The sequence below is a fragment of the Crocuta crocuta genome, unplaced genomic scaffold (assembly GCF_008692635.1).
Source record: "Crocuta crocuta isolate KB4526 unplaced genomic scaffold, BGI_CrCroc_1.0 scaffold41, whole genome shotgun sequence".
In the NCBI taxonomy this organism is placed as follows: Eukaryota; Metazoa; Chordata; class Mammalia; order Carnivora; family Hyaenidae; genus Crocuta; species Crocuta crocuta.
Genome location: NW_027529428.1, coordinates 16,115,085 through 16,132,712, shown reverse-complemented (window position 1 = coordinate 16,132,712; position 17,628 = coordinate 16,115,085). Strand labels below are relative to the sequence as shown.

At 44.6% G+C, this 17,628-nt stretch overlaps 1 protein-coding gene across 2 annotated transcripts in view; it reads left to right on the top strand.

Moving 5' to 3' along the window:
* Positions 1-14,329, top strand: part of AK3 (adenylate kinase 3) — a 16,700-nt gene extending 2,371 nt beyond the window's left edge. For both annotated transcript variants that reach the window (XM_077759447.1, XM_077759448.1), the window contains exons 2-5: positions 5,623-5,742; positions 6,684-6,856; positions 7,453-7,571; positions 11,533-14,329. In XM_077759447.1, the coding sequence (XP_077615573.1) occupies positions 5,623-5,742; positions 6,684-6,856; positions 7,453-7,571; positions 11,533-11,653 (533 nt within the window). In that variant the 3' untranslated portion in view covers positions 11,654-14,329. The remainder of the gene's footprint in view (positions 1-5,622; positions 5,743-6,683; positions 6,857-7,452; positions 7,572-11,532) is intronic.
* The last annotated feature ends 3,299 nt before the right edge of the window (positions 14,330-17,628 follow it).

The window sequence follows — 17,628 nt, the reverse complement described above, 5'->3', positions numbered from 1 at the left end:
CAACATTTTCTCTTCCAGTATTTCTCTCCTTCCTCTCCCTCCCTCGCTCCTCCCCCCGCCCCCCCTCTGTGTGATTGGTTTGTTTCCCACAGGATCAGAGCCAAAAATGAGCTGTAGTCTTCTATTTAAAAAAAAAAAACAAAACTAGAAGTGAAGTATATTTATTATAAAGGAAGAGAAACATGTCATGAGGATACACAACAGAAAATTAAAATCCTCCTAATTCCAACGCCCAGAAACCACTATAATTGTATGCTTTTTTTCTTTCTCTTTTCTCTGTTGCATTTGTTTGTACAGCCAAACCTTAGTCTGCGAGCATAATTTGTTCCAGGAACATGTCTGTGATCCAAGGCCCTTGTATGTCAAAGCGAATTTCAAGAGCCATTGGCTCAGTTTGATCATGTGAGGTTTGGCGTCACCCAATACTCGTATTGCGAGACCTCGCTCGTTTATCAAGTCAGAGTTTACTGGAAACGTTTGTCTTGCAGAACAGTCGCAGAACAAGCTGCTCAAGTGTATCTTGAAAGATGTATCTTGAAAGACGAGTAGGAGCTTATCAGGCAAGAGAACAGAAGGGGACGTGGGCAAAGCCAGGGGGACCCAGAGTCCGGAGCTCCTGGCGGGGGAGGGGCGGGGGCGAGGCGGGGCGAGATTTGAGGAGCTAGTGGAAATGAGGAAGGGGGGGCGGGGAGAAAGGGATGCCAGACCCGGGTGGGCCTTTGTACGGTTCTTGGGGTTGAGAGTGGTTCCCGAAGCAGAGCTGGAAGGGGAGGAGCGCAGAGCTGGTTAGGAACCCTTTCTTTCTCTTCCCTGAAGAGGAGACACTGGAGGAAGGTTGGATGGCGGACCAAAGGTCAAAGGAGGTTTTTATTTGCAGTATAATTCGTGTGAAGGAACCCATGCATGAAAATATTTTACTGTCTGTGTATGGTTAGAAGAGAAATAAGATGAGAGCCCTTTCACCTTCCACCAGGCAGAAAACCAGTACTTTGGGGACCCTCCGTGTGACCCCAGTCACATCTCCTTCCTGCCTTCCAGAGATAACTACCATGTTGACTTGAGTCTGTATTATTTGAGAATTGGGTTTTGTTTTGTTGTTTTGTTTTTGGTAAGCCCTTAATTTGGTATAAAGCTATCATTTAACTCATCCCCTGTCATTCTGCTAGTTTTGTTTTGTTTCTTTTTTTTTTTGCTTTCTTTTTATTTTTTTAAAATCTATTTCTGAGAGATTGAGAGACAGACTGCAAGCAGGGGAGGGTTAGAGAGAGAGGGAGACACAGAATCGGAAGCAGGCTCCAGGCTCTGAGCTGTTAGCACAGAGCCCGACGTGGGGCTCGAACCCACAAACCGTGAGATTGTTGTGCCCAAATCGCGAGTCCCAGAGACCTCTAAGGAGCCGACACCGATGCAAATACAAAAGGGTCTTTATTACAAGCTCGAGCAGGGGCTCACCAGCCTACCGATGTCGGTGTCGTAGCAGCAAGGTGAAGCCAAGAACAATAGCGAGCAGGGTTTTTAAGGAGTAAGGGATGGGGGTGTTACAGTACACGTAGCATCATCACATAAGCACCAATTACAATTACAGCTTTGACCATTCAGTGTCTGTGAGGTGTTCATTACTTTTGGTGGGACCCAATCATGACTTTTGAGAATCCTTTGAAAATGACCAATTATGAGGTGAGTTCAAAGGGCCCACGTGGGGTTCAGGCAAGCGGGGTTCAGGCAAGCGGTGAGAAATTGGCTAGTTTGTATCTGCCGTTCCCAGCCTTGACTCAGACCACAGGAGTGTTTCCTTTTTCTTTTTGATTAGCTGAACTGAGGGCCGTCTGAGGATGGCTTTAGCCGTGAACAATCTCAGGCTTTTCCTGGAACCGGGACTGGGGCTACGTGCAGCCCGAAGTTTTCTCTTAATGGAGGATTTAATTTTTGGCTCTTCAAGATCATGACCTGAGCCGAAGTCGGACGCTTAACCGACTGAGCCAACCAGGCGCCCCTATTTTTTGTTTCAACATGTTTTTATGTACTTTATTATATCACAATGCTAAGAGCAGTTTTGGTGGGAATAGTGTTAATCGTCTGTAGCCCTGTCCTTGGCATATATATATAAAAAAAAAAACTTGTGTTTTTGTTTTGTTTTTTGAGAGAGGGAGAGTACAAGCTGGGGAGGGGCAGAAAGAGAGGGGGACAGAGGATCCAGAGCAGGTTCTGCGCTGCCAGCAGTGAGCCCGATGCTAGGCTCAAACTCATGAACCGTGAGATCGCATCCTGAGCCGAAGAATCTCACGGTTCTTGAGTTTGGACCCCCCCCCTCCCCCCCATTGGGCTCTGTGCTGACACCTGGGACCCTGGAGCCTGCTTTAGATTCTGTGTCTCCCTTTCTCTGTGCCCCTCCCCCACTCATGCTCTTTTTCTCTCTAAAAAATAAACAAACATTAAAACAATTAAAAACCATTCCCTAATGAAAAGTCATGAGGATTTATGCCCATGTTTTCTTTTAAGAGTCTCATAGTTTTAGCTCTTGCCTTTAGGTCTGTGATTGCTACCAAATTTCAGTGTGAGGTAGAGTTCCAACTTTATTCTTTTGTGCCTGGATATTCATTTGGAAGGACTCTTCTTCCCTTCATTGAACTGTCTTGGTATCGTAGTCAAAAACCAATTGATCATAAATGTGAGGGGTTATTTCTGCTGCATTAATGTATATGTCTGTTGTTATGCCAGGACCACACAGTCTTAATTGCTGTTTGGAAATCCAAAGTGTGCGACCTCCAACTTTGTTGTTTTTTAAGATTGTTTCAGCTGTTTTGGGTCCCTTGCATTTCCATGTGATTTTTAGGATCAGTTTCTCAGTGTCTGCAAAGACACGAGCTGGGATTTTGATATGACTGCATTAAATCTGTTAGTCATTGTTGGAGACTATTTCCATCATAATATTAACCTTTCTGATCCGTGAATGTGGAATGTTTCTCCTGTTAGGTGGTCTTTAATTTCTTTCAATAATGTTGTAGTTTTCAGATGAGTAGTTTACATTTCTTTTTAAAAATGCACTGCTAGGCGCCTGGGTGGCTCAGTCAGTTAAGTGTCTGACTTCAGCTCAGGTCATGATCTCGCAGCTCGTTAGGTTCAAGCCCCGCGTCGGGCTCTGTGCTGACAGCTCGGTGCCTGGAGCCTGCTTCGGATCCTGTGAATCTCTCTCTCTCTATCCCTCCCCCACTCATCTCCTGTCTCTCTCTGTCTCAAAAATAAATAAACTATAAAAAAATTTAAAAAATATATAATTAAAGTGCACTGCTAAGTTTTTTATTTTTATTTTACTTTATTTTGTTATTAAAAAAAATTTTTAACGTTTATTAATTTTTGAGACGGATGGAGCACGAGTGGCCGAGGCGGTTGATAAACCCTGGGACCTGTCATTTCCTTGCCGTTGATGTGCTCAGTTAAAACCCAAAGGTCCATGAATATGACAATTTGGAATCTGTTCTGAAGTCAGTGTGGCAGTTTATACCAAGAACTGTGGAAACAGTCCTATCCTTTGACCTTTTAATCTGACTCCTAGGAATTTATCCTTCAGAAATAATTCAAAAAACAGAAAAAGAAAAAAAGAAGGGGTGTTAAGATCTTCAGAAACAGCAGTAGTAGGGCAAAACCAAGACCAATTTAGATCGTTTAAATGTCCGCCAGTCTTGCTGTAATAATTTCATACACACATATATATACATATACACACACATATACATACACATATACACAAGTGTACATACACACATATACATACATATATACATACATTCACACATATACATACATACAAATATACACACATGCACATATGTATATACATACATATATACACACCTATACATACATATATACACACATGCATACATACATATATATATATAAAACTTGGATATATGATAGTGGAGTGTTTTTATATATCAAATTTGGATATATGTTGATGTAGTTAACCAAGAATGACCATATAAAATCACTGAAAAATATTTACAAAATAATGTTATGTTATGGAAGAAGAACACAAAACTATGCATGCACAGGGACACTTGGCTGGCTCAGTCAGTAGCGCACGCAACTCTTGATCTCTCAGGGTCACGAGAGATCAACACCCCACGTTGGGTGTAGGGCTTACTTTAAAACAAAACAAATTTATNATAGCTTGGTGAGAGATGATGAAGAAATTAAAATATAGTTGCATAAGAGTAACATAGAATTATGGGCAATCCATTTAAACCGTTCATAATTCTTTTCCAGGGTGTTTAATAAAATGTAACAAGAACCTTGTGCTAATGTAGCAAAAGTTGAATTGTGACAGTAGCGTCTGTTTTACAGGATGTTATCATTAATAGCACGATAGAAGGACCTAAAGTGAGCCGTTTACAAATAATGACTATTTCAAGTTCTTATTTAAAAAGCAGATCATTTCTGGGACACTTGGTGGCTCAGTTGGTTACGTGTTTGTTGACTGCGGCTCTCGTCATGATCTCATGGTTCACAGGATCAAGAACCCAGTTGGGCTGCAAGCTGACAGCACAGAACTTGCTTAGGATTCTCTCCATCTCCCTCCCTGATTCTCTCGCTGCCCCGCCCCTGCTCACACTGTGTCCCTCTCTTTCAAAATAAATAAATTAACTTAAAAAAAATAAATTGGGGGCGCCTGGGTGGCTCAGTCAGTTAAGCATTCGACTTTGGCTCAGTTTATGATCTCATGATTTGTGAGTTTGAGCCCCACGTCAGGCTCAGTAGAACCTGTTTCAGACCCTCTGTTCCCTTCTCTCTGCCCGTCTCCCGCTTGTGCTCTCTATCTCTCAAAAACAAACATTTAAAAAAATTAAAATCAATGAATTAATTTAAAAAACTAAAAGAAAATCATTTCAGGGGCACCTGGGTGGCTCCTGCTTTCAGCTCAGTCATGATCTCACAGTCATGAGATTGAGTCCCCACTGGGCTCCACACTGAACAGGGAGCTTGCTTGGGATTCTCCCTCTGGCCCCCACCACTCATGCGTGCATGTGCTCTCACTCTTTCTCTCACAATAAATAAACTTAAAAAAAAAAAAATTATTTCTATTCTGTATATTTTTTATGGTAGAAAATTTATAAAATACATAATAGTGCAAATATGTAAAAAAAAATCACATATCACACAGATGACTACTATTTTTTAAATATTTATCTTTTGGGAGGAGAGGCAGCGAGGGGGACAGAGGATCTGAAGTGGGCTCTGTGCTGACAGCAGAGAACCTGACACGGGGCTCGAACTCATAAACCATGAGATCAAGACCTGAGCCGATGTCAGATGCTCAGTCACCTGAAGCACCGAGGCGTTCCCGAGATGACTACTATTAACAACTTGTCTGTAGCTTTCCATTATTTTTTTCTGTCTATGCATTTGCATTTATATATTTTTATAAATGCATTTGCATTTACATACTTTTATACAATACAGAATTTGAAATAGGTGATTGTTTTGTAACTTCTATGGACAATGCACATTTTCACGTGGGTGTGCTACGCAGAGGTCCCCCCTCCGTGGCGGTTTCCTAGGGGCCTTGAATGGGAGAAAACAAATGCACTTGCTGATACGTTTTGTCTCCCTCTTCTGCTGTAGAAATTGGTGTGTTAGCCAAGACTTTCATCGACCAAGGGAAGCTCATCCCAGATGACGTCATGACGCGGCTGGCTCTGCACGAGCTGAAAAACCTCACCCAGTGCAGCTGGCTGTTGGATGGTAAGTGGCGTTGGGCGCACTTCAGCTGTCCGGAACGAGGAGCGTGGGCAGAGAAGGAGCATGGCGCGGCTGCAGGCGCACATGTGGCGGGCAGGGGCCCTGAATGCTGCCATCACCGCCCTGAGGCGTTGGGCCAATCCTGTCCTCTGGACCTGCTTCTTCATCTGAAGGGAAAGTCAGTGGACTACGCGATTTCTGTGCTCCCTTCAGATGCGACCAGTTCATTCCTCCTCCTTCGAGAACATCCTATGATGAGGGAGGGTCTCGAGAAAAGGGAGAAGGAAGCGTGGAGAGTAATTCACAGGCCAGCTGTGAACCTTCCCCAGCCAGCGGTGTGCGGAACCCTGGAGGACAGGTTGATACTCCGTTTTGGGGGGCAGAGAGAGAGGTATTTATTTTGAGGAATTGGTTCACACGATGATGGTGGCCCATGAGTCCTACGATCTGCAGGGTGAGCGTGCAGAGACCCAAGGGAGCCGACGGGTGATCTGGCCCCAGTGTGAAGGACTGGCTCCCAGGAGAAGCTGGCCTCAGTCCGAGTTGAAGGTGGGAAAAAACCAGGGTCTTAGTCTCAACCCCAGGCCAGCCGGGCAGGAGGAATTTCTCCTTATTTGTGGGGAGAGTCAGCCTTTTTGGTTTAGGCCTTGAGCAGCTTAGATGAGGCCCACCCACATCAGGGGGAAGGTCAGCTTCACTCAGTTCCTCTTATCCAGACGCAGCCCCTCCCACACACCCACAGGACTGTTTGCCCGAGTACCCGGGCACACGGTGGCCCAGGCAAGGTGACACACAGTCAGCCATCATAATTGCCCTACAGCTGTGATCAACCTGTCTGGTACTATTGGCTTTTTTTCAGATTGTTCAACATCAATTAATCCTCTCCCTTCTTCCCCCCACTCCCCTCCTCCCCCTTTTCTTTTGTTGCTGTTGAATTTGTAAAGGTTTTCCAAGGACACTTCCACAGGCAGAAGCCCTGGACAGAGCCTATCAGATAGACACGGTGATCAATCTGAACGTGCCCTTTGAGGTCATTAAGCAACGGCTCACGGCTCGCTGGATTCATCCCGCCAGCGGCCGCGTCTACAACATTGAATTCAACCCTCCCAAAACTGTGGTTAGTAGCTGTGGTGGCACTGGCCTGGCCTCTTGCGGGGCAGATGGGTGTCTGCCTCCTCTTGCCCTCACAGATGAAGTTTTGTGATGTCTGACCAAAGCTCCTGAGTCCCGGGGGGTGGATGTTGTGGGGTCCCTTGGTGCAGTGGACGAGTCCAGTCCACTCAGCCTATTGGTAAAGGAATCCCCAGGAGCAGTGGGGGCGTGGTCCTCATTCACAAGTGTTTACAGATTTCCTGCTGTGTGCCAGGCAGTGTGTTAGGAGCTGGGGTAATAAGGACTAGTGACCCCTTGACTTCTTGATGGATTGCAGTTGAGAGTCCCAGTCTGCAGCTGACTCATTCTGTCTACGTATGAAATTATTTAGAGGCTGCTCAGAAAACCTTTTACTCTGAGGACTGATTTCAGGAGATGATCCTGGGTTCTCAAGGACCTGTGTTCCAAAATGATCTATGTTTGGATTTGCTTCTGTTTATTGAAAAGCACACTTTTGTGCTTGGTACTTGCATACAGATGTCTAAGAACCACTTACCTGCTTATAAAAATACTCTTTAAAACTGAGATGTTTGGTACTAGCCTCTCCCAACTCTTACATAGGGCATTGATGACCTGACCGGAGAGCCTCTCATTCAGCGTGAGGATGATAAGCCAGAGACGGTTGTCAAGAGACTAAAGGCGTATGAAGTCCAAACACAGCCAGTCCTGGAATATTACCAGTGAGTCTGTTGCTTTTCAGAACTTCTCTTACGTGATGAAATGCGAAGTCAGTTATCCATGCTTTACAGCTGAAATGCTAAGATCCGATTCACACTGGTTTGAACGGTCAAGGAAATGTAGTGGCTTGTGTAACAGAGAAGTCCTGGAGGTGGGTTGGGCTTCAGTCACCACGAGGTTTGACCAGAATTCTGGCATTCTCTCCACCGGCTGTTAGGTTTGTCCTTAGACTCCCCGTGCGTGGTCACACACTGTAGCCAGGAAACAGGCAGGGCGTCCTCTTTCATGGAGGTCTGAGGGGGTCAGCTTTCCCCCACATGAACAAAAGCCCCACACGTCGTGAAGATTGCACCAGTTTGAACACAGCCATTGTGTCCAGGGAGCATCTTGCACTGACTCTTTTAGGCTTAGGTTGCTGCTCATTCCGGAACCAGCCCCTGGCTGGGAGTAAACTGGTTGGTCCCCACCTGGAGTTGGGAGTGGACCGATGTCACCCACACCCTGCTGGCAGGTGAAGGGCGGGCTGCCGTGAGTGCCGGGGAGGCAAGTCGAGTAATGCCCACTGCCTGTGCCATCGCAGGACGCAGAGAGGCCTCAAGCGGCTACCTGTCCCCACAGCATTGGGCTCACAGTCTTCCAAAGCTTATATTCTAACAATTCTGTCTGCTCTTCAGGAAGTTCATATCCCACAACAAATGTAGGAACTCTCCTGAAGAAATCTAGGACTCTGTCTCCGGATTCAGTCTTTCCCTCTGCTTACGGAGGCTGGGCCCCGTCCCCTTGCCCTTCACACACGCACTAACGGAGCAGTGCTTCAGTGTGGAGACGGCACGGTGTTGGGGCTGGAGCAGACTCTGGCCAGGCTGCCTCAGTTCAAATCCCAGCTCATTGTTCATTAGCCGGGTCTTCACCTCTTGCTTAACTGGGGGTAAGAACAGAGGGTCGAGAGCGTGAGTTAGAGTGTGTAACTCCTAGGATTGTGTCTGACCCATAGGGAGCCCTAGGCAATTGTTAGCTCTTATTAGTGGTGGTGTAATGGGGCCGGTATGCGGTGAAATCTGAAGCGGCAGTCTCCAGACTATTCTAGTAGTACTTTCTGGAGGGCACGATTACAAGGGCACTTTCAGGAGTCGCTGTTACTGTAACTCCGTGGTTCACATAATGAGCTTGGCTCTGCTGGTCACCAGCTGTGTGTGTGTGGCCCTGGGCAAGCACGCAGCCTTTGTGCCACGCATTCTCCGTGTGTGTAAAGGCAGAGCGGTCCTCAATAGCCCCTACTGGATGGGGTCCTTGAGGGAATTGAGCAGCCCTGGCACTAAGAAGTCACTCGGGGGTGGCTGCTGTTAGTCCCTCTGCTGACACCGTGCCAGACGTTGGTACGCGCGGATCAAGGCTGGACCCCACGAAACTAGCTGCTCAATGTGGGGGAGGCCAAGACCCGGGTGGGTCGTAGTTACCATGTGATGCGTGCTGCTCTCAGTCAGGAACCGAATTCACACCAGCTTTAAGCGAAAGGGGAATCTAGTGTAACTACAAAGTCCAAAGATAGTTCCTGGGTCCCGTGTGGAGACAGCGACGACCTCGGGCCTTGGCCACACTCAGCTCTGCTGCTCCGCGTCTGCTTCGCGCTCAGGTGGGCGGTCTCCCGGTGAGCCCCCCCGCCCCTGACACCCCAGCTTATCTCCTACCGGCTGAGCTACTGAGCAGAGAAGAGAGCATTTTGGCAGCAGAAGCCCTCGGGTCGGCACTGATTGGCTCTGATCGTGACCATTCTTGAAGCTGGGAAGCGGAGAGTCCGCCCAAATCACATGGACCCGGTTTGGTGAAGGTGTTGTTTCCCAAAAGGGGTTTTGTCATTCACTCAAAAGTACGCAGCAGGGAGAAGGCATTGTTGCTGAGCAAGTAGAACCCTGCGAGGCTGTTCATGGTGACCACCTGATGCCGTGGAAGCAGGGGTACTTCTGTCCAGACGTGGGAAGGGGGGTTGGGAGGCTGCAGAGAGGAAACCTAATGATCTGCGTCCGTCTTAGGAGATAACCCTGGTCTTTCTAGGCTTCCAGCTTTTGCTACCTCTTGACATTAAATGAAGCTTTTCCTTCTAAACTCCTGCACGCAGAACTAGGGCCGGACTTAACCAGAAACTAAGAGTGGTATATGGAATATCAATATTCATTGGTATTTTATTTTTTACTTTTTAAAAATATGTTTATTCTTGAACTCTTTCAAGAATTCAAGAGCATGAGTGGGGGAGGGGCAGAGAGAGAGGGAGACACAGAATATGAAACAGGCTACAGGCTCTGAGCTGTCAGCACAGAGCCCGATGCGGGGTTCGAGCCCATGAACCGTGAGATCATGACCTGAGCCGAAGTCGGACGCTTAACTGAGCCACCCAGGTGCCCCTGTATTGATATTTTAAATACTGACAGTTGTATTTGTTTTAAAACTCTTTCAGCAGTGGGACATCTACAGGGTAACTAGGTCTGTGTTAACAAACAGCTCTGTGCTCTTGCTCTTTAGAGGCCTACAGGTGAAGCAGGTTTTATTACTTAGAAATTAAAAGAGCAAATATCCATCCAAGGTACAGCTTTAGGATTGTAATAGGTGTCTACACTTTTGCCCTACCTAATTAACTCACTTGTAACACTGGCTTGATTTTAAAGTTAAGGGCTCCTCAGGAAGCCACTGCAGTTAAGCAGCTTGTTCTCTTGAAAGCTTGACCAGATGCCTGTGAATTTAGGAGGGCTTCTGTTACGCAGAGAATACACTATTTGCATAGTGTCTCTCCTTAGCAGGTGTTTCTTACCAAGCAAACAGTGGGAATTACTTCAAATCAGTCTTAACTCTGACAAATTGGATGAGGTATCAAGAGAGGAATGCTTTAGTCCCCAGGGAAGCCTCTGAAAACCAGGTGAAAGGTCGCACAGGTGTGAGGATCCTGTTTCCGACCGCAAGCAGAGCTCAGCCCTGAAGACGCCATGTGGGTGGGTTGCAGGAGGAGGGTGAGCAAGGGGACGAATGCTAGCCTGTCCGTGTTTTGAAAAGTAAGCCCAAGATTCTGATCTTTTACCCCGAGGAATAAACAGACACTGGCTGCTGGTGTGGAGGCAGGCCAGACATATCTGCCTGGGGAAAAAATGGAGAGACACAAAAGGAAACTCGATAAAAATACTTATTACCATTTCCTCTAAAATGCTGAAAGCATAGCATAGAGGAACTAAAAAAGTTAGGCAAAAAGAAAGGAAGCGTAAGCAAGTATTGGAAAGCGGTTTTGCAAGTGGGTAAGTAGACAGAGGCAAGGAAGGGTATCTTACAGGCCCCAGGTTTGGGAACCTACCGTGTCTGGTGATCCGGGCTGGTACTTTCTCAACACAGGGTCGTATCAGTAACAAAAGGAATCTGAGCTTTAGAAAGGATTGAGCTAAGCGAGCTAGTATATTTACAACACTGAGCCACATGCTCAATAACTGATTACTATTTTTCAAGTGACCATTTCCGGAAGCCAGAGGGCACAGCTGAAACTAAAACCTAGGTTAACCAGTGCTAAGCCAATGCCTCTCTTGATCAGACTACTTACTGAGATCCCTAAATCCACTTTTTTTTTTTTTTTTAAAGTAAACTCTACCCCTCAAGGGGCTGGAACTTACCACCCTGAGATCAAGAGTCGTATCTTCTACCGACCGAGGCAGCCAGGCGCCCCCCACATCGTCATCTTTTAAGAATCACTTTGAGGGTCACCTGGGTGGCTTAATCAGCTACGCACCTGACTCTTGGTTCCTGCTCAGGTCATGATCTCATGGGTCGTGGGTTTGAGTTCCGTGGGAGCCTGCTTCAGATCCTGTCTCCTGGTCTCTCCCCCTCCCCTGCTTTCTCTCTCAAAATAAATCAACATGGAGGGGGTGTGGGGAATCATTTTGAAAAAGCTCATTATGAAGAGTCAGACCTGTATTTTTTTGTCATCTTTAGGAAAAAGGGGGTGCTGGAAACATTCTCCGGGACAGAAACCAACAAGATCTGGCCCTACGTCTATGCTTTCCTGCAAACCAGAGCCCCACAAGTAAACCAGAAGGCGTCCGTTACCCCATGAGGAAAAGGGCATAAAACCAGTCTGATGAGCAGGGGCTCTGCGGCTGGAGCCTGGCATGTAGGAACTTTTTTGGAAATTACATTAGTTTCAGTTGTACCGATCTTACTCTGGAAATTAAGCATATGTCCAATGACGAAGATTCATATTTCCGTCCAGTGCGCTTTATCCACTTATCTTCTATGGGGGTGCAGCTAAAAAATATCAGCTACGTCTTAACTTTTGAAAAATCTTCTAAAGGAGAATTAAAAGAGCAATTGTTAGTAATGGAACTTTTGTTCAGAAGAGGAAGCGATACAAATTTCATTTTTCTGGAAAAGCTAAAAAAAAATTCTGCGTCACTATGGAAAGTATCTCATCAGAAAAATTTGCGTAGACTGTTGCCAGAAACACCGGCCTCACTGGCATCATGATACATGGTTTTGGGACACTAGGTCTGTCAAATTCCAGGACACAAGCAACTGGAAGTGCACGTTAGTTTCAGGATGCAAATTCACTGCTGCCTTTATACTAGGAAACTTAACAAGTGTAGCTGTTCTTCCCCGTGTTTATTTTGTTGTTAAACACACCTTCAGTTTACTCAGATTTACTCAGATTTTTCAGTCTGCTATAAAACTGTATTAAACTGGCATACAGGAAAATACTATGTTACTATGACATGTTGTCTTTTGAGAATACGTGTACTGAGGAAAAATGTTAGAAAGTGATATTAGAAGTTCTTCCAAAAACGCTGAAGTTGAATCGTCCACAGAAAACGTAATTACAGTCTTATGTTTTCAGGTATTACTCAGGTTAAGAAATATGTGCTACTTGCCAGTTTCTCTTTTTGATCACTATGTAACTAACCTCTGCCTTGAAGAGTAACCAGTTAAAGTACAAAAAGAAGAGCAAAGCCATGGCCTAAGTGAAGTAAGCATATGGGGTCATCAGGAAGTAGACACAGGAATGCCTGGGGAGCGGCCCCTTGACACAGGGAACAATCTTAGTAATCAGGTGTAGCGATTAAGGATTTACCTGAAAGGTTGAAAAGGACCAGGAAGGTGACTGAGTTTGCTGAAGGTCTTTGCTCCTCATCAAAGAAGTGGACACCTGCTAGCTTTCCCCGCTGCCCCATGAGACGGCAGCCATCGAAGAGTGAAGACTATTTGATTTCTTCATGGGGCAGCAAGGGTGCACGCTTCTGTCCCGTGGCCTGCTGGGAAGAGCGGCGCAATGGGGGAGGGGGGAGGGGAAGCCCAACTACGTCTTCAGTGGCTATTTACTCGTTTCACCTGGTGCTGAATCAAATGGAACGAGTCCTCGAACAAGCTGTTGTTGACTGCCTGTGCACATCTGGCCCGTTTTATTGCGGGCACTTAAAATACACATGCCAGCAAGTGGCTATTTTGTAGGGGAAAACTTGGTTTATTTTCTTTTGATTTTTAAAAATTCAATGTTGATCTTTCAGAATGGACCAAGGCTTTTAAAAAGAACAGTAAACATTTCTTTATGAAACTTTCTACAATGCTTTATTTGAATGTCATTATGTGCTTTCTAAAACTTGTGAACTACTAAGCTTAGGAATTGTCACTGGGTTATTAGCAGGTACACGAGTATTAACGTACTACAATAAAGTTGGATTTTAGAAGTGTGGGTATCGTGTCTAGTATTCCACAGTGCTGACTCCATCCCACGCTTCTGTTCTGCTGTCCCCGGGCTGCTGAGTTAGTGACTGCTTTCTAATAATTGTCTTAAAACAGTACGTAGACCGGCTACTTTCATGTTAAGCTAGATCTCCTGCTATAGTATTGCAGGCACACTGGGCATACTCGGAACTCAAAAAGAGGGGTAGAAGAACATGGCAAGGAAAAGTAAGACCTTCCTGTAACCATTCCCTCCCTACCCTCAATACACTTAACCGAAGTTTTGCACGTACATCCGCTACTTTGGGAAATGCTGGCACTATTACTTTTTTGCTTTATTAAGAACTTGTTTTATGCTGAGTTGATGTCATAGACAGCTCTGACGAAGAAGACTGTCATTGTTGAGAAGCTCAGTGACCATCATTAGGATTTATGTCCCACGTGGAAATATGTCCAGAGCTGAATGCCATGACTAGGAGAAGCTCCCGGGCCTCAGTTAAAAGGCTGATGAGACCAGTACCTCAAGCCACGACCCTGTTTTCTGGGTACCAGGCATTCTGGTACTTTCAGAAGTAGAATGTGCTGTGGAAATGCCAATTGGCAGTTAGTACCATCCGCAAATATTCTCACTTTTCATTTGAAATGGGTTAAATACTGGCTCAAATTACTAAACCTCAGCCCACAGCTAATTTTCCAGCCGGTGTTTTCAGTGGCATTCCAGCAAAATATCTGGGGCACTCAGCAGTTTGTGACAAAACTGACCTATGTTAACAACAAACCATGGTAACTGTACACCTTAAATTTCTGTTAATGCCTGCAACCAAAATCAAGAATAAATTTGTATTTGGGGCGCTTGGGTGGCTCAGTTGGTTAAGCGTCCGACTTCGGCTCAGGTCGATCTCACAGTTCTTGTGTTTGGGCCCCATGTCGAGCTCTGTGCTGACAGCTCAAAGCCTGGAGCTGCTTCGGATTCTGTGCCCCTCCCCTGGCTCATGCTGTGTCTCTCTGTCCGTCTCTCAGAAATTAAAAGAAAAAAATAAATTTGTATTTTAAAACATGTTTGGAAGTTGTGTCTTCTCATTGACAAAATAAATAGCTTTCTTAACTTTGCAGTTCAAGATTTTGACTTTGGAAGTTACTAGTTTAAAAATTTTTAAACATAGTAAGACCCAAAATGCTTTGTAGAGCACATACCTCACTCTCCCTGTTATAGTTTTGTTTTGTAAACTCACAAGTGATCACGTTTTCCCATATATGTAGCACTGGGTAAAGTTAAACTGCCATGCCAAATTATACTTTGGAAGGATTTTACCCAAGGAAATCAATTTGGTGATGTTTCATATTTTACCAAAGGACTCCTAGGTGTTCCAAGAGTAAACAGCAGGAAGAATCATGCTGTTTTAAGAAACCAAGTGAACGATCCAGTAATCTTTGTTACTCAGAAAGGTTACTCATTTTCATACTCAGAGAAAAGTTCAAGTCTAATTCTTTAAGGCTTACGAGAATGGTTTCGACTTCACTGTTAGATGCTAAACAATTAATTCATAACCAACATTTTATTCATCTTTGTAAACGCCCCTCCCCATCAGCTTAAGAGTAAGTAAGCAAATACTTCTGCAATGAGTCTGCTTCTCAGAGACCTGTGACGTGGCAACAAATGTCCACTACAGATGAAGAAATCGAACAAAGGAGTTTCAGGATTTTTAAAATGCATATGATACAGTGGCAAAATCGAATGAACAGCCTGAGCTCCAATCTAACAAGTGCATCTCTGTCACAATTTAAGAACTGAAATATGTGACTGATTTTGAGAACAGTAAACTGACATCTTTTTATTTTTCTCTGAAAATACCCCAAGGTTAACTTCAGGAAACCCCTTTGCCGAAACCCACAATTTTTTCATCCTGGAAGAAAATCCACTTGCAAACCAGATTCATGTTCTTTGGTTAAGTTCATTTATTTTGAGAGAGAGAGAGACAGAGAGAGAGAGAACCCCTACAGGCTCCACACTGTCAGCAAACAGCCTGACACGGGGCTTGAACCTAGGAACTGTGAGATCATGACCTGAGCAGAAATCAAGAGTCAGACGCTTCACCCACTAAACCACCTGGGTGCCACTGTTAATTCACTTTTTTTTTTTAATATTTTAATTTATTTCTAGAGGGAGAGAGAGAGAGACAGCTTGAGCAGGGGAGGGTCATTGAGAGAGGGAGACACAGACTCTGAAACAGGCTCCAGACTCTGAGCTGCCAGTCAGCACAGAGCCCGATGCGGGGCTCGAACCCACAAACCACGAGATCATGACTGAAGCGAAAGTTGGACGCTTAACCGACTAAGCCACCCAGGCGCCCCATTAATTCACTTTTAAAAGGGGAACAGGAATGTCAGTCTTAAAGAACACCCAATTTTCCTGAAGGGAAGTTATAGGACACTGTGACCTTATTACACAAAATTTGAAAGAGCCTACTAATTGTGTACATGGAGAGAATGTTACCCTCTTTTTCTTAAAAATAATTTTAATCCGTATTATCTCCACTACCATAGATAAAATGACTCGGAGTTAACAGGCAATAAATGAAGTGGTAGCAACTTAATTAAGAAAAAAAATCTTTTTATCAGAAGCTTAATTTTATCAAACGAAACAAAAATCTTTGATGGATCCTTTGATGCCAAAGCTGCTTCACTCATCTGCTGGGACATTTCATCTGTCTGGAGAGCCCATCCAAGTTCAATTTGAAATGTGAATTATCCCCTTGCTTAGGACACTCATTATTTCTCAAGAAACAGAAAAGAGGACATTTTTCTTAAAAGTAGTTTGTGGTACTACAGCAAAATGAAGAAGAATAAAGAGTATCAATTTACTGTTCTCAGTACTAAAGTACAGATAAATCTGTACAAGTTGAAGTCTTTCAGTGCATACTGCGGCACTCCTTCAGGGTTCCCAGAGTAAACCGATCACACTTACATACAAGACACAAAACACTTCTCTTTCAGAGTAAGATCATCAAGAGCCGCGCCGGAGACCGCTCTTCCAGAATCCCTGCTTCAGAGAACAAAGCTGAAGGCACAGCCCCGCAGGAGTAGCCTCTCCGTGCGCTCGTCACGTACCTCCTCCCGGTCCATCAGTCCTGGATTCCTTTAACTTAAAGAAGGCAAATGAAATCCCAAACAATCGGGGTGATGCATTCCAGGCAAATCCTGGGGAAAGGTGGAGTTGAGGAATGGAAAGTAACATTTCTGTGAATCCCTCCTGGGTCCATTCTCTATTAGGAAGGGAAAAACAAGAACTTGCTCCAGAACAGAAAACAACAAAAAGCTTCTGTAACTAGGTCATTAGTTAAAAAAAAATTACAGGCTGATGAATATTACCATATAAATTAGTCAAACATTTTATTATAGAGTATATATTTATATCAAAAGCACAAAATGTTTTATTCTGAAAACCAGGAAGATTGTGATGTTACAGAAGTGTGATTCAGTAATTCCAGTCCATTTCTATGGGTACCGCGTGCCTCATCACCTCAGCTAAAACAAGGTGCAAATGAGCCCACGGTCACAGGTCTGATCACCACACGGGTCCCTTAGCATTACTTGGTTTCTCAAACTGGGACGTGTACTCCCAATGCCAGTCAGCTGTCTTCCAGATGCGTGCTGCTGCTCTCAGTGGGATCAGCCAAAGACTACACGGCCCCACCCCAGAGCCCACACTCCACCACGCAGAGGAGTCCTCCTCAATAATAAGGACTGCACAAGCACTGTCAGCTACTTCCAAGTAAAACAAATCGTCAAACGCCCTGGCACATCTGAAGTGACTTACACAGGAAGTAGTAAAGCTCAGAAGCATTCTATGGTAACTGACCTAAGGACAGAGAGGACAAATGTAGTGAAAGCCATCATTACCGACAAGGATCACCAAATTCTTTGAAGTAAGTAGTTGGTAGCTCGAGGCAGTGAGGTCTTCAAGATTTCTCCTGCCTTTAAAAAAAAAAGTCCTTGGGCTACATCAGAATGAAACAACCAACCATGATTTTAAAAGTCAGATTATTCTTCCTGTTTGTTCTTATAGGCCATTAGTATTCTTTTAAAACTTGCTCCCTGAGAGATCACAGACTATGTCAAGTAAAGAAATTAAGAGTGAGCTTGAAGTTATCTTATTAAAAAAAAATCTAGATTAGCTTTATCACTTTTTATATTACTATAATCCTTAATATTAAGAAGTCAACAGGATAAAATTAACTTCTAAGTAATACAGTTTCGAGAATACATAGGGGGTAAAGTCAGTATGTATAAAAAATGATATTATACTCAAAGATTTAACTGATGGTGTCGAAATTACAAATGTAATATTTTAAAGGG